General features: G+C 35.8%; 1 protein-coding gene across 1 annotated transcript in view; it reads left to right on the forward strand.

Moving 5' to 3' along the window:
* The window catches only part of LOC148953107 (fibroblast growth factor receptor 4-like), a 140,973-nt gene that overhangs the window by 10,633 nt on the left and 106,296 nt on the right, over window positions 1–24,044 (forward strand). Inside the window, 1 exon segment of the mRNA XM_089087869.1 lies at window positions 12,351–12,453. Coding sequence (XP_088943995.1) covers window positions 12,375–12,453 — 79 coding nt within the window. The 5' untranslated portion in view covers window positions 12,351–12,374.

Genomic DNA, 24,044 nt, shown 5'->3' on the forward strand with positions numbered 1-24,044 from the left:
TAATTCAGTTAATTTTTGTTTAACGGAATTCTTTACTTTTCTTTGAAAAACTTATTTTGCGGAAAAAGTTTTTATAATTAATTTCTGTTCGTTTTATATTGACATAATCTTTTCAGAGAAAAAGCAAATAATACTTTAAATCTTTTCGTTTTTTAAGACTTTATCGTTTGGCCTGCTATTTGTATGCTGGAGAAAAATTTTCAGCAATTTTTAAAAACATACACCCTTTTAAAAATCTGGACATAAATAGTACTGTTTAATTTAGTTTCATACCTCCTCTAGTTGACCTGAAATGGAAAACTTGATACCATTCGCAAAAAAAAATCTGTTTACTTTCTTTGATAGCTTGGATACACTTACACTATTTTGATTTGGTTAAATTTTAAGAGCAGAAATGGGAGGGTTGGCGTGGGAGTATGGGAGTGGAAGGGGAATTAGTTGCCCTGAAATCACTTTCGACTATTAAATTGGGCATTAGCCCTTTCTATTTTCAATCGAATGAGCCCTTTTAGAAGTTCCCACGACAACTCCTTCGATACGAAGTGCCGTGGTCTAAACAACAACAACAACAAAAAATAATACATTATGCCCACTTCGATCTTTGCTATAAAAATATCAAGCCTTCCAATCATTTTCGAATATTAAAAAGGGCACTAGGCCTTACAATTTCTAATTGAATGAGCCCTTTTGGAACCGACAACGCTTTCTATAAACACTTTATATGCCCCCAGGGCATAAATTACAACCCTTACCCTAAGGTCTGTTAGGGTGGTCATCCTCTAAGACCGAATTTCCAGAACTTTCAACTACGTTAAACAACATGGCTATCTCAAAATTTTAATTGGATGTGTTTGGGGAAATGGTGGGCGTGAGAGGGGTGTTAGTCGCCTTCCAATCACTTTCGACTATTAAAAAGGGCACAAGCCACTCCAATTTCCAATTGAATGAGCGCTTTTCGAAGTTTCTACGACAACTTCGATACGAAGTTCCCTGCTTTAAAGGAAAAAATTAATAAATAACACATTGTGCCAACATCGTTCTTATGTGCCCCCATGGCATAACTTAAAACCCTTGCCCTGAGGGTTGTGGGGGTGTCTCCTCCTCTTTACTTAGTCCCCGTTTCTTGTCTCGTTCACGAGTGTCCCCGTTCTTTACTTAGGCAGCGCGATTATGCTGCTTATGATTTATGCTACAACTTTCTATATAAACCTTATATGCCCCCAGGGCATAACTTACAACCTTTGCACTGAGGGCTTTGAGGGGACTATCATCCTACAATACACAAGTTTCGGAACGTTCAACTACGTTGAACAAAATGGATATATCAAACTTTAGATTGGATGTGTTTTGGAAAATGGTGGGTGTGAGGAGGCGTTAGTTGCTATCCAATCACTTTCAACTATTAAAAAAGGCACTAGCCCTTTCAATTTCCAATTGAATGAGCCCTTTTGAATTTTATACGACAACGCTTTCAATAAAACTTTATATGACCCAGGGCATAACTTACAACCCTTGCCCTGAGGTCTGTGGGGGGAGGGGGTGTCATCCTTAAAGACCTAATTTCCAAAACTTTCAACTACATTGAATAAAATGGCTATCTAAAAATTTGGATTGGATGTGTTTGGGGAAACGGTGGGCGTGAGAGGGGGATTAGTTGCCCTCAAATTACTTTCAACTATCAACGAGAGTATTAGACGTTTGAATTTCAATTCAAATGAGCCCTTTTTCAAGTTTCTACGACCAACATTTTAATAAAAAAAACCTTATATGCCCCCCAGGACGTAAATTATAATCCTTACTCTGTGGGTTGTGGGGGAGTGTCCTCCTCAAAAATATATTTTCTATCTGGAAAACAACTACGCTGAAACAAATGGCTATCTCCAAATTTGTATTGGATGTGTTTGGGGGAATGCTGGGCGGGGGGGGGGGCTAGTTTCCCTCCAATCACTTTCGACTATTAAAAAGGGCACTAGCCATTCCAATTTGCAATCGAATGAGCTTTTTCGAAGTTTCTACGACAACGCCTTCTTTAAAAACTTTATATGCCCCCAGGGCATAACTTAAAACCCTTGCCCTGAGGGCTGTGGGGGAGTGTCTTCCTCAAAAACATATTTTCTATCTGCAAATCAACTACGCTGAACAAAATTGCTATCTCAAAATTTTTATTGGATGTGTTTGGGGGAATGATGGGCGTGGGGGGGGGCCTAGTTGCCCTCCAATCACTTTCGACTATTAAAAAGGGCACTAGCCCTTTGAATTTCCAATCGAATGAGCCTGTTTTGAAGTTTCTAGGACAGCGCCTTCATTAAAAACCTTATATGCCCCCAGGGCATAACTTAAAACCCTTGCCCTGAGGGTTGTGGGGGAGTGTCCTCCTCAAAAATATATTTTCTATCTGGAAATAAGCTACGCTGAACAAAATGGCTATTTAAAAATTTGATTGGATGTGTTTGTGCGAATGATGGGCGTGGGTGGGGGGGGGGGCTAGTTGCCCTCCAATCACTTTCGACTATTAAAAAGGGCACTAGCTCCTCGAATTTCCAATCGAATGAGCCTGTTTTGAAGTTTCTACGACCACGCCTTCTATAAAGACCTTATATGCCCCCAGGGCATAACTTAAAACCCTTTCCCTGAGGGTCGTTGGGTAGTGTCCTCCGCAAAAACAGATTTCTATCTGGAAATCAACTACACTGAGCAAAATGGTTATCTCAAGATTTTGATTGGATGTGTTTGGGGGAATGATAGGCGTGAGGGGCTAGTTGCCCTCCAATCACTTTCGACTATTAAAAAGGGCACTAGAACTCTCAATTTCGAATCGAATGAGCCCCTTCTGAAGTTTCTGTGATGACCCCTTCCAAAGGAAGTGCCCTGCTCTAAAAGAAAAAAAATAATACATAGCACATTGTGCCAACATCGTTCTTATATGCCCTCAGGGCATAACTTAAAACCCTTGCCCCGAGGGTTGTGGGGGAGTTTTCTCCTCAAAAACATATTTTCTATCTAGAAATCAACTACGCTGAACAAAATGGCTATCTCAAAATTTTGATTGTATGTGTTTTGGGGAATGATAGGCGTGGGGGGGGGTGGCAGTTGCCCTCCAATCACTTTCGACTATTAAAAAGGGCATTAACCACTCAAATTTCCAATCGAATGAGCCCTTTTAGAAGTTTCTACGACAACTCCTTCGATACGAAGTGCCCGGCTGAAGAAAAAAAAACACATTTTGCCCACATCGTTCTTTACTTAGGCAGCGCTAGCGCGCTGCCTATTATCTTAGTTCTAAGTTGTTGCGCTTCATAATACCAGCAGATAAGCAATGAAGGTACTTTTTCGTAAAAAGAAATATTTCTGCTTGTTTAATATATCTTAGGTCTTCTAATCTTAGGTCTTCTAAAGTATGAAGGTAACCCTGGCTTTTCTTGAACTTAAAACCGAGTCTTGGCAGGGCCATCCTTCTGGCTGGGAAGTATGAACGTGCTTAAGGGAGGGGGGGGTTAAGAAGGCACCTACTCCCTTTCTCGTTCCCTGTCCCATATTCACATTTCTGAAATGTTTTTATTTACACCAGTCAGGTTTCCACTTTTTTGTGAGGCTCGGCGGACGGAAAAAAATCCATGTTTTAGAGAGAATTTTATCTGCATTTCTTCAAACATATATATATATATAATATAATATATATATATATATAATATATATATATATATATAATATATATATATATATAATATATATATATAAACATATATATATGTTTATATATATGTTTCACCCGCCCACGAAGTTCCAATTTCCTTTAAATCTTTCTTTATGACGTCCTCCCACCCCAGACGGGGACGACCTGCTTTCCGTTTAGCCCTAGATGGTTGGCCGAAAAGAACAATCTTCGGCAATCTGTCATCCTTCATCCGTACAACGTGCCCTAACCGCCTCAACCTTTCTTTCATTATAGCCCTAGAGAGCGGTATTGAATCACATTTTTCGTATAGCCTATTGTTTGAAATACGGTCAGTTAGCCGGCTATCCAGAACAATCCTTAAGTAATTTCTCTGGTAAACATCTGGAAAATCTTCATCCACTTGTCGGAGCGTCCATGCTTCAGAGCCATATTTTACCACTGTCATCAATGTAGCTTCTAATATTCTAATCTTGGTTTGCAGACGTATCTTCCTATTCTTCCAGACTTTTTTTTAACTGTGAAAAAACACCCTGAGCCTTGGCTATTCTATTTTTAACATCTTCACTGCTCCCACCATCTTTACTACTAATGCTATCAAGGTAAGTGAAGCTGCCCACCTGATCAATCTTTTCATTACCCAACGTCACCTTTTCATCTTCACTTATTCCTAGCCTTAGTGGCTTAGTCCTCCTAACATTAATTTTCAAACCAATTCTAGCACCCTGAACTTGCAAAACCTCTAAACCGTCATTCATTTTGCTCACACTTTCATCTAGGATGCTTAAATCATCAGCATAATCCAAGTCCAGGAGGCTTTTTCCTCCCCATTTGATTCCGTGGTGCATCTTACACATCTTGGAGATCAAGATGAAACTTGTAGAGTAATTGGAGGACGCAAAGGAACTTCAACTTTTGGCCAAAAAAGTAACAAAAAAAAAAAAAAATATCGTCAGAAGACGGATCTTTTTTTGTCAGGATATGGTTAGGAATTCGGTAGATCTCTCGAAAAATCGGTATAAGTGGAAGCACTTGTTCAAGATTTTGAAAAAAAAACGCGGATGTGGTAAAAAAAAATATTGTGTTAACCGCGTTGTTTTCACATTTACTCAACATCGTCAGGCATTCTTTTCAAATGTTGCCTGAGTTGCGTCAAATGCCTTTTGTAAGTCAGTTTTCCGTTTTTTTGGATTTTTTCAAATGGCTTATTTAATGAAAAACTTAATGCGGGGAACCTAAATAACATAATTTAGATATTCAAAGAGCTTCACTTGGAGTTTCTTGCTTGTCCTAAAACTAATGAAAATTTTGTTATTGAATATACAACAGTGGATTAGGCATTCAGATGGACATTTATATGTGAAAATTTACACGCATTAAAGCATAGTGATCGGTAAGTATCAAGATTATCGAAAGAAAGAAAATTTAGTGTTGAAACGGATGCTTTTCAAAATATGCTTTTCGATAATTTTCTAGTGCTACTTCTAAGACTGCATTTTTTTTTTGCAATACCCCTAAAAACAGAATTTCTAGATTCACAATCTCAATCGTAGATTATTGAATTTTTTAAAAAGTTTTTTTTATGAAAACTTGCCTTCATTTGTGACTACTTTCACAATTCAGTGCCCCAAAACGCAAGGTTAGCAGTTGAACATTTTCTCCTTTCAAAATGAATTGCCTACAGACATATAAGTACAGATTCAAATTTAGATAGATTCATGTCAACTTTAAGGATAACCTGTCGCACTGGTGCTTAAATTAATAAAAATGTAAACTTGTTTCTGATTGGTGGATTGTTTGTATCTCAACAATCATTGATCACTTTACATAGTCCATAATGTAAGATACTTAACGGAAGAGGGAATTTGAAACCTCTATTACAAATTAGATATATAAATCAATTACACAAGCAAGAACATATACTAAATACATAGACTCTATACCATGCTTGGCTTCCAGAAAGAAAAGTGATTCGTTGGAGTACCAAAAAAGTGAGATAATTTTTTTGAAAGCCTTGAACTCTATTTTTTAAAAATATATTATTGATAGCCCGCTACTGGTAAGCTTTCTGAAATTGGTTCTGCTGTTCCTGCATCACCGACATTAGTTTTCTCAGTGTGTCTTCGCTTTTTTAGATTAATACCAGCTGGGAGTAAATGGAAATCAATAGTAATTGAGGTTCACCCAATGCTCACTCAAGGAGCGAGTCTTAAGCTCCATTCGTAATTGAAACTGTAATTAAATATTATGAATAGTTTCTTGGCATGAGTGAAATTCAAATAAGTTTTGTTAAGGAGACTAGATTTGCCACACCCTAATATAAATTTGCTTCTGAAATTTTTATTGGTGTCAGATTGTGTGCTGGTGACGACAAAAACAGTTTGATTTCTTTTCATTTTCTTTTTTTTTACGAAGCTTTAAATTGAGAACTGTAACAATAAATTTACCTAAACAAGGGTGGTTGCAGCTTTTTTCCCCTGTGGGTGCAAAAAAGAGGCTTTATTGAAGCGTAAAATTTAAGTTATAACAGCCTATTGCAGAAATTTGCTTGGTTCCATGTGACAGCGTTTGATCTTGCGCGATACCTAATGAGGCCAGTTGATCGCGTGTTCAAGTCAAGAAATCTTCTATATTGTCGTCAGTGCTACATTATATATATTGAATTTGCTTGAATTTTAAGGAGTGCATCTCTGATTAAGGGTGTTTGACTATGGCGGTCTCCATGATAAACTTTTTTTCCATCAAACGCCATTTTCTGATTTCGGACTTCTGTTTGAAATAGTTGGAAATTTATTTTTCTGTTTTAAGAAGTTATTAGAAGTATTGGTTTCCATTTTCAACAGGTAATATTGTTATTAAGATATCGTTAAAACACCATCTCTAAATAAATTTGATTAGATATTTGTTCTCAACTGACCAAAAACACATATTTTTTTTTACACAATTGACCCTGGTTTGCTCTTTACTGGGCTGCAGCTACAGGGTGGCTATCTGAAAGCAAGGAACCATTGACAAAAAATGAAGAACTGCCATAAAATTATGAAAAAATTGATGCTGATTTACCAAAAAAAAATCACTATTTCATCAGGATAGTAGTTCAAGTTGAAGAGTAGCTGTCCAGTTTCTTGAATAGTGGTTCCAGTGCCACTTTGTAGAGAATAGTGATCCCAAATAGTGAGAAGGATGTGTTACGCAAGAGAGTGGTATGGACCACGTTGGCTAGCCTGAGCTATCGCCGCAGCCGTAATGATAACCTTTATATTTTGATTGTTCTTTTTTCCCATCAATTAATTCCATGAAAACAAACAAACAAGAAAGATTTGGTTAAGAACATATCCAGATTTCTGCATGTGCTTGCTTAAGCGTTTTAACAGCTTATTGACATACATGGTCACACATCCAACCCCAAGTTCTCTGTCATTAGTTTTGTATTTTTTATTCAGGGACGGGGTTCTTTGGACCATTCTTGAAGTTAAGAGTCAGTTTCTTCCTCTGTGTGCAGTATATGAATGATGTATTTTTACTCTAAAAACAGAGTTTCGATAATACATCGAAAGAGTCGAGTTTTTATGCTAATTCAAAATATATAAAGTTCATTAGGTTTAATATTACTTATCAAAAGTTACGAGCCTGAGAAGTATCGTACGATAATTCTTTTTATTTGTCTAACTTTGTCTTTGGTGAGTAAATTTAACATGTGGAGATGTTCCAGGGGAAATTTTCAGCTGGTTTTGATTTGTCTGGAGGATTTTTCCGTGGAGGGGGGATTCTCCTCTCGAGAAATTTTCTATCCGATGGAGAAACTTTACACTGGGAGTGGGGGTGATTTCCGGGAAAAATGTTCCTCGTTGGGTGGATTTCCGACATGATTTGGAAAACGGAATTTAAGTTTTTTGTCAAATGAAAGTATGCTAAGGAGAGTTTTTCAAGCGGAATCGTCCGTAAGAAATTTTCCTGGGGGATTTTCAGCGAGGGTAGCATTGTCTGAAGGGGGAGGTATTTTACGTGGGAGGAACTTTGCTTCGAGGACTTTCCTCTGATGGGAGGGAATTCTCCATAGAGCTGGAGTTCCCGGCATTTTTTGAAAAATGATCAGAAATTAAATAAAAAAAACAAGTTTTTTAAACTGAAAGTAAGGAGCAAAATTAAAACTTAAAACGAAATTTTTTTTTTGTAAATGAGAGGGTTTACCCCCTCCTCAATACCTCGCTCTTTACTCAAAAGTTTGACTTTTTGTCCTAACTCTTTAAGAACGGCTCCTGAAATGCAACACAGTGACCGTTTAACTAGCATAAGAAGCTTTTTTAAAATTTCTAAAATACTTTAGCGTAAAGAGCCAGGTACTGAGGAGGGAGCAACCCTCTCATATACAGAAAAATTACTGTTCGTTTTGTCTTATTTAACAATACACCCAGACGAAGTGGTGTTCTATAAAAGAAAGATAATGACGGATTTTTTTTGTCCTTCAGGAGGCTAATGTTGATTTTTATGTAGTATTTTTTTTTTTTGAACAAACACTGTTATTAGACAATCTAGTGCTTTGATGCTCAAAAGGCAGAAATCCAATTCGCAAAGAATCTAAAGAATAAGAATTTGTTAAAGATGATATAGCTAACCACATTATGATTATTATTTTTTTTTTTTTGAAAATAGGTATCGGTACCACTTCAACTTATTCAGTGCTCAAGCTTAATAGAAAGTATTTTTCATAGAAACATGTACCCAAATGGGAGAGGAGTGTTGGTATCCCCCTGAGATTGATTCGAGGGGCCTCTGGAAAAAGATGAAAATTAGCCACTTAAAGATGCACTTTTTTGTAAATAAATAAAAGGGGAGTAAATCATTTCGACTCGCTAAAGGCTAAATTATTAAATTTAAGACACGGAGAAAACTTATTTTATAAGTAATCTATTAATAATGGTCAGGGACTTGGCTTTATGCCTTTTGAAGACCTTTTTGGAAATCCACTAGATGATCGCAAAGGTTAGGAGTTTTACTTGTATAATATTTCTCGTCTCAAACTGTTTTATTTTCTAACCGTTTTTTATTTCGGCGCAATTTCTGTTTTCCATGTCACTGTAGACCATTGGGTTCTTGCAAGATGTAAATATGTTTGTCTGCTCAATGCGAGTTAGCAGAAACCGCCCTCGAGGGGTATAATATATCTTTTGGAATTTTCCCAGAGGGTAACTTCCAGGATGACAATTTCCAGATGATAGCCGATTTTCTGTAGCATGTGGTTGAAATATTTCACAAAGGTTCCTTGTTTCTAGCTCAATCCAAGGTCAATCTTAGAAGAGAGCTTCTAAGATTGGCCTAGTTGCGACGAGAATTCTGATATCGTAATAATAGTTTAAGCCTACCCGTGCGAAATAATCAGAGGCTTCAATTGGGGGGGGGGGTTGTGGATTTTCACCCTTCTTAGATTTAACTCTTGATATTGAAAAATACCTTTTTTATAGTATTTTTATTGGAAAAAAAATTGACACAAAACGCACACCCCCCCCCCCTCGATTTTGAGAAGCACATTCCCCATTCCTACATTTGCGCGAATTTGCTGCTTGACGTAGTACTTCGCTCAAGAATATTGCTTTGTGCTTCTGAAGCAAATTTCTACGTTTAATTATACGACCAGAATTATTCTATCGTCAATAGTTAGCGTAGTAACTTTCATTTTGTTTCTTTTCCCCTAAAAATCCGGGTGTTTTGCAATAAAATGTAGCTTTCAGTTGTTTAGGAAATGTTTTCAATATAATTCTATTTGGTTCATAAATAATTCATAAACATACAAACTCAATAAATTCATGTATTTGGGGACCAAAAAACAAAAAGAATTCGAGACATAGGCTAATTGCCGGAAAATTTGGGACTACAAGGAATCAGATTACGCATTTAAATTTATTATTCAAAACCGACTTGGATATTTCCATAAACACCACAAAAACAAAGAAAGAGAAAAACGAATAGCACAAAGTTGAGAAAAAAAAACGCTTGCAAATATTTATTCAGAAAGAAGAAAAGGGGACAATGATAAAATAATGATTGTATAATCGAACCAGCTTTGAAGGTTCTGTTTGATTCAAATGTTTTAGTTGTTGAGAAAAAAAAACACTCAAGTTTTTTTTTCGTCAATAATCTTCATATATGGAAACCTGAAAGGAAAAACTTAAATTTTCGAAGCGTGTGCTAACGATAGAATGATTTAGCAGAGTATCCTTTCTCATGCCTTCACTGTTGACTCGTCTCCTTCAACTTCAGATTTTATTTGTTTTACATTGCTTTACATGGAAAAATAAAACAATTGTTTGTGATGCGAATTAGACTGTCGGAATCTTGATACTTTCTATCGCACAGCTGAATCACTGAACAATAAGGTAAGGCAACAGTTGCTAGAGAAAGTGACAAATTTCCTCCTTTAAAGTGACCCTTTTCCAACTGGTACAACTTCAATTTATACAGTCAAGCCATCGTTTCTTTGCGAATACAAAACCAAATGTTTTCTTTAACCCAGTTTTGGTTGAACTCCAAGCAGTCGTCAACGCTATTCTAAATTTATATTGTTTGTAGTGATATTTAGTTCATGTTTTGTTAATTAATTTAAGTTGTGTGGTGACGTAAAATGTGACTTGAGCTTTTGTGTATCCTGCGATAATCGCTTTTAAATAAAATGTTATCTCTCACATTACTTCAGGTTTATTTTTTAAGATAAGACCATGAAAAATATAGTACATGACATTGTACATTGTCACTTATTTAGGAGACAAAATCCCTCGGTTTATGGACTCATCCTGGGAGGGGAAAAAAGGACTCCTTTATTCAAAGCCACTGGCTCCTTTTCCCTTGTGCATCTGTTTCCGGAGCCATGCCTGGACTCATCCTGGGAGGGGGAAAAAGGACTCCTTTATTCAAAGCCACTGGCTCCTTTTCCCTTGTGCATCTGTTTCCGGAATTGCCATGCCTGGAATTGCCTTTTCATTCAAAATTTTCGTTTATCCCTGGAAAACGCATTATTTCATTAGTTTTGTTGAAAAGTGTTTCATTCAAGAATCTTCGCCATGGTCTCCTAGTTAAAAAAAAATATGCAATTAGTTCTTTGTGATTATGTTTTTTTTGTGTTTGATTTTAGCATCATATTTTGGTCAGAAAGCTGAAATTTGTCTGGGTTTTGGACTATTAAACTTTAGGTACTACCTTCTGATTTGTTTCCTAATCTTCAAAATCTATCTAGCCTATCTTAAGAGCTTAATTCAATCTAGCCATGACCAGATATTGACAAGCCAGTAACTGACATTAAAAGTTCTAAAGCGGTTTTTAACTTTTTAGTGGTAAAATTTGTTTTTGTAGTCTTGAAAGAATCCCTAAAACGCAGACATAGCTCACTGACAGCAAGCAAATTGTGGAACATAGGGTCAGGAGCTTTTTTTGTCCTGGGTATACAAAATGTTGTGCAACTTGTTTTGTATCCGCCTAAGCCGCTGACCCTGGGTGGTATGACCAGAAATCCCAGTCCTAAAAATTTGAATGTCGTGACCTCTTTCCCAATAATTTCCAGGTATTTTACTATATCTCGCCTGTTTTTGTTGTATTTAACAAATTTGTTTCTCACCCCGTGTAATCTAGAACTCCTACTTAAAATCATATGTGCATACAAGTAGGCTACCGACTTGTTTTGACTCCAAAACATTTTATTGGACGAATTGCTTGCTTTTCTTAATTCCCTTTTCGCGTCTCTAAGAAACTGTATTAAATTTTGAAACAGAAAATTTTTAAAATGAAGACTTAAAACATGCAAAAATTATTGCTCTGCAGCCTATTCAACATAGATCTTGTGCAAATTGACAAAATACTGAAACCATAAAATAATATAGGATTTTTTGTACCGTAGAACACATAAGTGCTTTTGAATGTTTATACGGTATAGAATTAGAGCATTCTTGTTTCTAATGCGAGGGTTTTGTGTTTTCAGTAAAGCGCTAGTTTGGCGCTATCCTACGAAGATAGGAAATATCCTCATGCGGTTTGTTTGCATAGTTTTTGATATGATTATGTTGCGTAGGCTGCAAAGTAGTAATTTTTGTTCATTTTGTGTTTAATTTTCGCTCTTTACCACCGCCATAAAAACTAGTGTAAAAATTATCTGATTATAAAGGGAACAGTGGAGGGGTTAATGGAAAATTGTTCAACCATGTGGTGGGGTTAGATGATTATGTTAGGAGGTAAGGGGCTAAACAATTAAAAGGGGCAAATATTCTTTAAATTTTTCTTGGATACTCTTTCGGACCAGTCTTGAGGTCATGTCCTTTAGTCGTTCTCCCTTTGTGTAAGGTATGGTAAATGAGCTATTGAAATTATGAATAAACTCAATAATATTCCAGAATTTAAGTTAGGTCTTAAAATCTTAAATATTATAGGTACACAAGAGGTTTTATTGGCGCACCTTGCTCCTCCTCACGAGTAAATATTCATATCCCTTCTTTATGTTTTGGCTATGCTTATTGATAGGAGCTGTACATATTATTTTTTGACTCGACACGCTTTAAGTCAATACCTTTTAAATTGCTTATTTTAAAAGACCCACACTTATGGAGTGAATAAAAATTAAATATCTGAGTGATTGATTTTGACTAGCCATTTTTCATTCTTTGTCGCTCTATGATTGAAATATTGCTTATTTCAGGTGGTTGATATTTTCACGTCAAAAATGCGTCCAAGGTCTATATTATTCTTGGTCATGTTGCTGATGATATCGAGAAACATTTCTGCCGCCAAAAAGCATAAAGGTGAGTTAAGTGTTTTCGTAAATTGTAAGAATAATATGTTTACACTGGGGAACAGAGATTTTACCGGAGGGACAGCTGAGTTCGGAGACAAATTAGACAAGGTTACCATTGGTCACTATTTTGGTACAAAATATAGACTTCTATTCTTAGCTTTAAAAATATTTAATTTCATATTGCAAGAAATATGGTTTCAAGTTAGGTTTTCAAATATAACCTGGGTTTACGAATTTGATAATGCATAAACAGAATTTAACTTCTTGACATTTAGGTGGATATTTTTTGGTGAAATTTAAAACAGTTTTGTAGAACATTTTCTATACATTTTATATTTTACATTTGCATTTGAATTCATTTTAAATTAAAGTTCGTTTAAGTGTACTTGCTATTTGTGTTCCCAAGTGTTAAAGGCCATGAGCCTTTTGCAAGAAGGGTTAAAAGAATTTATTTGTTGAAATAAAACAATGTTGAACATGAGTGAATTTGCAAAGTGAGGAAGTTTTCATTGTAAAAACCTTTAATATTTGATTACCATTCTTGTGTCCCTACAAAATTTCAATGAATATTGGCTACTAATAAAAAATTAAATGTTATAAGGATTTAATAGGAACTTAGCATATTAAGAACGTGATAATCTAGATAACAATATAAAAACATATTAAGAAAGTACTAGTTCTAGTTTATTTATTTAATTTTGATATTTTACAATATCACCTGAAACTGTTTATAGTTTGAAGTTGTGTGCATTTTTGCTGTTCTGATACGTTCATATTATATCGAAGACTTTATACCAATACCTTAAAATGGTATTGGGAGAAAGTGTTCTGTAAAAAATTTAATTACTGTTAGTTTTTATTAGCAAAAAGTTAGATATTTTCGTAAATATCTTATCAACTAAAATTTTACTATGACAACACTCCAAATATTTCAGTAAGTACGAAGTCCTCATGTGAGATCGATTTTGCCGTATATACGCTCGAGATCTTTGCAAATCTTTCCAGATGTATTGCTCTTCCAGGCTCTATACACACAAATAAAAGAAGGAAAAGCATGGATCGACGTCTTCCGCGAAAGATGCTTTGAACCAATTTTAATTGGAACATCCTTGGCAGCGTTTTTACTTTAGAGTAAGGGGCTCCATAGTGCTGCAAGAAATCCTACGGTTTCTTGGCGGTTCAAAAACTTGTCATTTGTTTGAGAACGTAAGGATGGTGCTTTCCTTCCTAGAGTATTTCTTTAATCGAACCAAAGGGAGACTGTATCTCTTTGTTCAGTAGATTTATCTATTTTGCACTGTTTGTTGCATCTACTTCTTGAATAAATTTCATTCTCATTTTTCCATCTGTGGACTACATGTGTAGCAAATCCTGCATAGCAAAACTAATAATGATATTTTCTGTTTGGCTTAAACACAAATCAAAAGTTTGATGATATTTAGGTAAGTATCTAGGGCTTTTGATGGGATTGTAACCAAGGCACTGGCTATTTCTTTTGTTCGATGGCCTGCTTCGGACTGACTAAACACAAAAGAAGATATCATTGGTTGGACACATCTATTCATGATTTGGCAACTCTCTATGTTTGAATTTACAGATTGACATTGTTCCATGGTCTGTACGCTTCTCCTGGTACAACTTATACATTTTCGCTACCCTTAGACGGGGTCCAAGGGCATTCCATTTAGTTCTAGCCGTGCAATAATGCCACCTAATATAAGAAAATGATTCCATACGCTTTTTCAAAGCATCAAGGGCCTTCGTGCTTGTCTTTTCGGATGGTTACTATGTAGAAAAATAGAACTGAGCTCTGGAAGCTCAGTGGTCTTTTCCTTTTTGAGTGGATAATATACGACGCTTTAAGAAATGTCAAGAGTACCAATGAAGTCTGTTTGCACACTGTAAACTTCGGTTCAACACTAACGTAATAACAGTTTGTGGTCCGTCGTTTTGCTTGCTGTTTTTGTTGATGTTACGCTTTGTTGGAAGACTTTGTAAACTTCAGGACATCCTCTTTCCTTCTTTAGTTAATGATCGATAACTCTTTTGGACTAGTCCTCTCTTTTCTTAGGTCATATTTATTTCATGCTTGTGAATACAATCCTCGTCATAGATACAATCATTTGTTTACTTTTGCGTTCTTTACCATGAGTCTTACCAGCTATAGGATTCACCGAAATTGCACATGATGTAACTTTGACTTATGCCCTAGACACCCTCGTGGGTCACGTTGGGGCCATCTTCGGATGTTCATGGACGAGTCAGATGTTCATCTTTATAAGATGCTCGGTTGTCAGCTCGTTTGAGAAGGCATAGAAGGTCACCTCCAAAGTTGTCACGCCACCTCTTCCCAGGTCTTGCAGGTGGACGGCTACCGTAGACCCTTCCTTCAAAGGTAACTTTTGGTAGGCGTTATTTTCCCATTTCGCGCATATGACCCAGCTGCCTAAGTTGCTGTAATCATAGTTTCTGGGGAATTGTAGTTTCCCGCTTTAATCGCCTTCGGAGGTCTTCGTTGTAGATTCTATCTTTGATAAGTCACGCCTATACACAGCTATACGACCTATAGTCACAGCTATATGGCGGAGACATTTCGTTTCGAAACCCGAAAGTCTGCGTTCGGAGGCTTGTTCGGAAGTTCGGAGGTTTGGCCCTGTAGGCTTGTTTATGCTCGTTGTCAGAAACAACGTCCTCGGCATAAGCTAGGTTGTTGATGTTAACACCGTTATTGGTTAATCTTACATCGTTCTCAGAGACAGCATGCCATGCAAGAAGAGCTTAAAAAGTTGTGGAGAATGAGTGCAGCTTTGCAGAACGCCTGCAGTTGTTGCAAGCTCTTTTCTTCGGTCTTCTCGGGTCCTAACGTAGCTATGGTAATTTCTGTACACGTTTTTATTATGCTGACTATATTTTCAGGAACATCGTAGTGGGCCAATGTATGCCATTGTCCATCTCGCCATACTACATCGACGGCCTGCTTGAAATCAAGGAATAGCTAGAGGATTTCTTTACCTAATTCAAGGTACTTTTCAGCGACTTGCCTTACCACAAAAATCAGGTCAATGGTAGACCGCCCAGGGCAGAAACCACCTGGATAATCATAGATGATCTGACCTGTTATGGCTCTGACTCGGTTCAGGAGAATCCTTACTATGATTTTAACTGGGTGACTTCTAAAGCTTATGGGCCAATTGTTTTCGAAATCATTTTAAGGGCTTTTCTTATGGAGCGGGACAATGACTGCCTTCTCCCACGTTTTTGGGAAATGGCCTGTCTACCACACGGCAGCATCTCCCTTGTGTATTATATCCACTTGTAGAGGGGACCCAACTTTGAGCAGGTCATCTAGGTCAACAGGGTTTGGAGATTGCGAATGGCCTATTTTACATCAATTATTAAAGGCGGGGAGCAGGGGTCGCTTTTCAGCTTGGGGATCTTGGTATCACAGTAGGGTTGCAGGTAACTAGCTGATTCAATTTTTCTTCGAAGTGTTTTTTCCATCTTTCTTTAATAGCCTCGCTGTCACTCGGGGGCCTACCACCCTTGTCCAAGACGTAAGTGGCGGCGGTGGTCTTTTTTTGTGGAGAGTTCGTTGAATGTTTAATGCAGCTTGTGACTGTTTCCTGATTTAAAGTCATTCTCGGAGGATTCGCACTTCTCCCTGTTGTGTTCTCTGAGGGGTATTTGGATATTTTTCTTCACCATCCGTTGTATCCACTTATACATGTCACAACTGTCCCGCTTTCGACGTATTCTTTCTAAGAAACTACACCAGATATGATAAAATCCCTCTCACATGGCGTAAAACTTCGTTTCGACCTTTTTTAAAGTTTGAAAAACTGTCGATTCACTACTTTGGGATTGGGCAACCAAATAGAACCCAAGATTTTCATAAGAATAACCAATCAAAATTGTCTTCGCTCTGGAAGAAACAGAGGCACTTTCCCATTACATGGTCACCTCGGCTATAGACAGTCGAATGAATGCAGTGATGGAGACTCGTAAAGCAGGTAATTGTTATCTAAATTGATCGAAGAGCGTGGTTTCTCATTGAATTTACAATATTTAAACTGTTGTTTTTTGGAGTTTAGGGAGAGAAAAGGTACCAAGGTTAGGTTACGTATTTAATATATGCAATGTTTTGCCCCCACCCCTACTGTGCAAATATATAGCCCAAATTTGTTTATAAATTATTATATATTCATCCTATTTTATTTCATTAGCATTAACCAAACTTGACTTTTTAGAAGTGCCCATATAATGGGAAAGTACCGAAACAGATTTATAAGAACAATTAAGTCGATTGAACAAGTCTGTCTCGCTTCAGCAGCTCTTTGTTCAACACGTGCGATGTTCAAAATGTTAAGGGGGCAAGAGTTACACGCCTATCGAGGGTAACAAAGCTCCAAACTACCTGAATAGTTTTGCCTGACACCTTTTTAAATCTTTAGGAGGAAGGTAATCATAACGCAGGTACAAAGGTATCTCTAAACTAATTTGCTGTCCCACTATTTGCTTCCATTCACCGGTATGTATAGACGAAAGGTTTGAAAGATGTATGTTAGGATTTTTGTTTTGTTTTGTTTAATTTCGAACTTTTTTTTATCTATTGTTCGTAACCTATACCAGAACTAGTTTTGTCAAATAGCAGAATTTATTAATTGTAATTCAAGTGTTGGAAATAAATATAAAAATCAAAGATCCTATTGCATAAACAAGTGTACAAAATCAATACCATGCAGGCACACAGAGATGAGACCGGATGAGGAGGCCTCACCTTAAAGGAATTCAAACTTTTGACCGAAAGTTTTAAAAAAAAAACTTGGAAAATAGTATTCTTAAGTCAGAAATATTTTAATTCCCAGAGACTGATTGGCAATTTCTAGCATGAATCTTAAAGTTTTGTCTGGTCTATTAGATATTATCGAGGAACCTGCTGGGGCTAGAGTATCTGCTGTTTTTTATCGAGGGGGGCCTAAAAAGAATATGTGCACACTAGGTAAAGTGCCCCACGTGTGGTAGAAGTGCCTTGTATGACATAACGAGGCGCAACGTGGCGAAATGTATTTTGTGTGGCCGAATACGTTCCGCTTTGATGTGTACACCAGGCGACAGAGAGTAGATGACCCCTCAGTTTTATAACGCAATACAGACATCGAAATTGCATCGAACAACTCCCAGGAAGAAACCCAAGCATAATAAATCGCATATGGTTTGGTCAGTCTCTATACAACTAGAAATTAGGCTGCACATAGAAACAAGTATAGGTTTAAGAACTTGGAGGTTGGATCCTTTTTTCATACGGAAATCCAATTGCATTTCTATTTTTGAATGCCAGACATCTGAACTTAATTTAGTAAAAGCTGGTTTCAACCCGCCAGTTCCCCCTTACTGGTTCGTGGTCATTCAGGACGGACCTGACTAAATTAAGAAATGTATGCTTTTTTCCAATTACGGTGCCGTGAGTCATGAAAGCTAATTAGACTCATTCTATCATTAAATTTTGAACCCTGGCCTTTTGTGGATATGAAGGTAAAGATGCAGTCCGCATTACAAGATTATACCCATTTCTCTTTAGCCACGCTCTTTTAATTTATGAGCAGAGCGTTTTGCAAGGTACATTTTCTCGGTATGCCGTTTATTATTTGACGAACAGATATGGATATTCCTAGATGCAAAAGGAACCTTGCGTAGGCCAAAAGGGTTAAGTTGATTTTACTTGAATCCTTGGCTTTGCCCCCGAAGTAATTAACTAAAGCTTATTTTTCTATCACGCATTTCTAATGTTTTTTTTGTCACTAGTGGGGGCCAACTATGACATTTCTATCTGTTTCTAGACATTCCCTGTAAAATTGTTTGAATTTTATTTATTTTTCTATTATTTGAGTATGTACGGCATTTCTGTGCATAGGATGTTCAAAAAAAAAGAGACAGACAGAAGAAAAAAAGAAGCCATAAAGCTGCCAGGAAAAGGAAGGTAGAAATATATATATATATATATATATATATATATATATATATATATATATATATATATATATATATATATATATATATATATATATATATATATATATATATATATATATATATATATATACAGAGGTGTACTCAAGGTGGGCTAGGGGATAGAAGCCCTCCTCCCCCTTAAGAGTTGTCGTGTTAAAAAAAAAAATATCATGAATGTTACTGAAAATTCTGTATTTTGATAAACTTAATTGTCTATTTTGTCAAGAAAAGTTTGGAATAACTGCAAATTTACGCGTTTAAACTACGTGTTTGAGTAGCTACTGTGAATTTAAAGAAATTTTTTTTGGCACTTTCGTGGAAAAGTCCCCTCTCTTAAGAAATAATAGAGTTCAAAGTTTATTTTAGTTTATGAACGGTATTAACAAATCTTTACTTAGTGACGAATAGAGAGTCAAGGCCCTTCCCCTAGATAATTCCTCTATATATATATGTACGTCTATATATACACATAGATACTTACCCTGAGGGAAGTTACCCAGAAAAAAAATAAAAAAGAGAAGAAATAGTGTACTAATTTCGGCGACCCGCCTTTGAGCATACCAACAAACTTTGAATTTACAAGTGCATACCCATACACGGCAGTGTTGATGAATCACCCAACTTCTAATTAATGGTTAATAGAAGTAAGCACAGTCATTTTTATTTTGATTGTTAATTTATGTTAATGCCGAGAAAAGGGCCGAATGTTCAATAACTGAAAGCTTAGCTAGGGCTTAACTGCAGACAATGCTTCTTTATCTTATTGGGGGCGGATGCTGCATAGACGCGTACGAAGAAATATCTTTCTGGAGGGGGCAAAAACTATGTATTCTATAAAGATTTTAAGAAACTATGGTTACAAGAAGTAATAATCTCAAAATTTTGCTTATAAATGCTGATTTCACCCTTTACTTTTGTCAGACTTTTTTTTTTGGTGTTAATCAGCAACAGGGCCACACACAGGTTTTCTGTTTAAGAGAGGGATGTCAAATAAAGAAAAATACATGTTTTGTTCTTTATCGGCAATTCTTTAGTTGAGTCTAGGCTATTATATTATTTCCAACAGTTTAATTAGGGGGAGGAGTGGATACGATACCCCTAGGTATGTCTATGAACATAAAAAACTATCTAAATAGTGGATTTGGTACTTACGTGTTATAGCGACCACACCTTGTTCTTCAACTTTTTATATTATTATTATTATTATTAATTTAGGATGCCTTTAGGATTGTTTATATAGTTAATCACTACGTGTTAGCAAAATGTAAATTTGTCCCTAGCGTAGTGATTTCGATCTGTAATAAATAAAAAAAACAAGTTTTTTAAACTGAAAGTAAGGAGCGACATTAAAACTTAAAACGAACAGAAATTATTCCGTATATGAAAGGGGCTGTCCCCTCCTCAACGCCTCGCTCTTTATTCCGTATATGAAAGGGGCTGTTCCCTCCTCAACGCTTGGCTCTTTAAGTTAAAGTTTGACTGTCTCACAACTTTTTTTTTAAACAATAAAAAACTTTAGCGGAAAGAGCGAGGCGTTCAGGACGGGACAGCCCCTTTCATATACGGAATAAAGAGCGAGGCGTTGAGGAGGGGACAGCCCCTTTCATATACGGAATAATTTCTGTTCGTTTTAAGTTTTAATGTCGCTCCTTACTTTCAGTTTAAAAAACTTGTTTTTTTTATTTAATTTCTGATCGTTTTTTAGTTAATGCAGCTTTTATTTGCATAAAAATTTTACTTTTCTTTTGCTAAATGAATGTCTTTACAAATTAACTTACGTAACTAACTTCTATATTCGTATATTTTTCTTCTGGCAAAAATTCAAAGTTGCAGATTTTTGCAGATATGAGCTTGAAACCTATGTAATAGGGTTTTCTGATACGCTGAATCTGACGTTGTGATTTTCATTAAAATTCTTTCACTTGTAGGGGATTTTTCCCCCCTCTTTAAAAAATCGAGTAAATTTCCTCAGGCTTGTAGCCTTTGATGAGTAATACTAAACTTAATAAAATTTATATATTTAGAATCAACATTATAAACCCAGTCTTTTGATACATTAATTGACATCAAAATTCCGTTTTTAAAAGTTTCGATTACTATTGAGCCGTATCACTTGTTTTTTTTATTGTTTTTTTATTATGTATATGTTATTACGTATATGAGGGGGTTGTGCCCGTAGTGAATAACACGCTGGTTTAGTTAAAAGTTAAAAAAAAAATTGATTAAAAAAACCCTGAATCACAAAAGCCGTTTAATTAGAATAGATAGCTTTTTTGAAAGCACTAAAAAAAACTGTAGCGTAAAGAGCGAGATATTGACTTGGGGCAGAACCCCCTCACATACGTTATAATTTCTGTTCGTTTTAAGTTCTAATATTCGTTCTTACATTTCATTTGAGAAAACTTGTTTTTTTTTTATTTAATTTCTGATCGTTTTTTAAATAATGCTTGGAAATCCGGCGCCCCCTTCATAGAAATGTCCCTTACCCCAAAGAAACATCCTCCACGGAAATATTCTCCAGAGTAACTCCCTCCTCTAGCCCCCCTCCAGAAAAAATCCTTCCTGAAAATGGTTGTATACTTCCCAATAACCAATAAATAATGCTGGCAAGTCCGGCGCCCCCTTCATGGCGATTTCCCTTCCCCCATGAAAACTTCCTTCATGAACAGATCCTCCAACATAACCCTCGACCCACCCTTCCCTCCCACTAGCAGAAAAAAACCTCCTGAAAACTTCTGTATACTTCCGAATAACCAATACTATATGTTAACATTGGGTAAAGTTCATATCTTTTAGCCCTCCCTCTGGGTACTTCGGGGGATTAAGTCATCCCAAAAGACATATTTATAATATTTTCGACCATGCTGAACAAAATGGCTATCTCAAAATTTTGATCGGGGGACTTTGGAAAAAAAATAAGCGTGGGAGGGGGCCTAGTTGCCCTCGATTTTTTTTGGTCACTTAAAAAGGGCACTAGAACTTTTAATTCCCGTTCAAATAAGCCCTCCCACGATATTCTAGGTCCACTGGGTCGATACGATCACCCCTGGGGAAAAAAAAAACAACAAACAAACAAACAAACAAAAACACGCATCCGTGATCTTTCTTCTGGCAAAAAATGCAAAATTCCACATTTTTGTAGATAGGAGCTTGAAACCTCTACAGTAGGGTTCTCTGATACGCTGAATATGATGGTGTGATTTTCATTAAGGTTCTATAACTTTTAGGGGGTCTTTCCCCCTTTTTTTGAAAATCATTCAAATTTTCTCAGGCGCGTAACTTTTGATGGGTAGCTCTAAACTTGATGAAAGTTATATATTTGAAATCAGCATTGAAATCTGATTCTTTTGATATATCTATTGGTATCAGAAACCCGTTTTCTAGAGTTTTGGTTACCATTGAGCCGGGTCGCTTCTTACTTACAGTTCGTTACCACGAACTGTTTGATAGTTTATATTTTTGTGTATTACGTAAATAGAAGTAAAAATAAGTCAAATCAGTAATGAAACCGGTTTTATGTATCCACTCGGAGGTACTCAGCTTTGCCTGAGCGAGATAAAATACTATGCAGGTATATTTCAATTAAATATCGTGTTTAATAAATAGAGGTGGTTAGGTTATGTATTTAATATAATGCGTTCTGGGTAGCCTGCTTTCCATAATTCTCTGTTGTAGTTTCCATAAGTTTGTTACTAAAGCATTATATTTTCCGAACCTGTAATCTATTTTGCAAGAATCACTTCTTAAAGAGATGTAAACTTTGTGATGTTGTCTAAATCTGTCCTTGGCGACGCCAGATCATGATCAAGTTATCCACCGGACCATATTTCAAACTTTCAGCCTTGTCACTTAAACGATACAAATTATGCGGAATAATTTCCTAAGGACCGACTTCTTCTTGGATGAGTGCTTCACGTCATATCTTTTCAGATTATGTTTGAAAAATATATTTCGTTTGTTGGGTATCAACAGGCTATGTCTCACTACTTTAAATTTTGCTGCAGAGAAAATCATTTTTTATATACTCCTGAAGTGCTTATTTGTGTAGATGACTTGACACAGATATGAGTTATTTTGTAGATGCCCAATTATTTTTTTGCAAAGAATAAATTTAAGAAAATAGTGAAGTTGTAAAATAATGTGAAGAAAAAGCTCATAAATATCCTATTCGCTTTTTTGGACTGTTGAGTATTTTCGAAGTTATAAGCTTACGAAAATTTCGGAGATTCTGTACACTTGTAACTAGGAATCCATTTTCTTGGTTCTCAACAGATACGGAATTTACAATCGCGATGGCAATTTCACATTAAGCTGCCAAATTGCCACCAATCTTTATAAAATTTTATCGTACGCAATGAATTTTCTCATGCTGTAAAAGAGTTTTCAACTCTTTTACAGCATATTTTATAGGATTATAAAGTTGAGGATCTACTTTTGAAAAATTCGGAAAAGCAAGCCTTTAGTTTCTCAGGCAAAACACAGATCTATTCTTCCATCCGAATTAATTTGTTAGTAAAAAAATAGTTGCTTCTAAAAATTAATAGAAGTGTAAAAATCGGGTGGAGTGTTTATTTCGAACTTCAAACAAGTATAAAATGCGGAAGCGTAAAGCACAGATGTTTTCCACAACTATTTCTTAAATGAAGAAATTTTCAAATTTTATTTCTGTTCTTGGGATATTCTGGATTTGCGGATAAAATCCATTTGTAATATATTCCGATAAGGTTTGAGTTGTTAGAGAATTCCACTAAACACTGTTAGTAACAATTTTCTTTTAGGTCCCTCACACCTTAATTGTTAATAAAAGCATTTTAAAGAAATTTTAGGGTTGCTGAAGCATGCCTTAAAAGAATTAAATTTTTTTTCTTAGGGTAGCTGAATCATGCCTTATATGACATCTTATGCTAAATGCAAAAAATGTAGAGTTGAAGCATAAAACGCTTTCGGACGTGTTTTACGGTATAACAATAAAACATTTATGCGTGATTTTTTTTTTTAGTAAAGAACTAGTTTTGTATTATCCTACTAACATGGAGAAATATTATCATTTAGTTAATTTACGCTGGTTTTATATGTATGTGTTGCATAGGCTGCGAAGCAATAATTTTTGTTCGTTTCGAGTTTCAACTTTGCTGTTTACCTTCATTAGAAAAAGTTTGATTTAATTTTAAAAAAAAGAACGATGTAGAAATTTCAAAATGTCATGATTATAACTGCTATACCCCGTATTTGCGCTTTTGATAAGTATTTAGATTCATTAATAAAGAGTTGGAATGTTATCTGTACGAAGCGAAACGTAGCCAAGGACAACGAAGAGATTTACACTCCAATTTTATACTCTTGTAGAGCAGAAAGAATAATCAGTTTTCGAGGAATCTGTTTATTTATGAATAATAAAGATTTTAGATCCCTATAAATCTGAAAATACCAGCCAGCCCCAAAAACTGAATATACAGTTTTAAAGGTTTTCTATTTAATATTTTGAATTTTCATATATAATGAAAATATCAAAATATTTTGAATATTTTGAATTTTCATATACATATATATATATATATATATATATATATATATATATATATATATATA

Source organism: Artemia sp. Qi Xiang Cuo, chromosome 4 (assembly GCF_049724085.1).
Source record: "Artemia sp. Qi Xiang Cuo chromosome 4, ASM4972408v1, whole genome shotgun sequence".
Taxonomy (NCBI): domain Eukaryota; kingdom Metazoa; phylum Arthropoda; class Branchiopoda; order Anostraca; family Artemiidae; genus Artemia; species Artemia sp. Qi Xiang Cuo.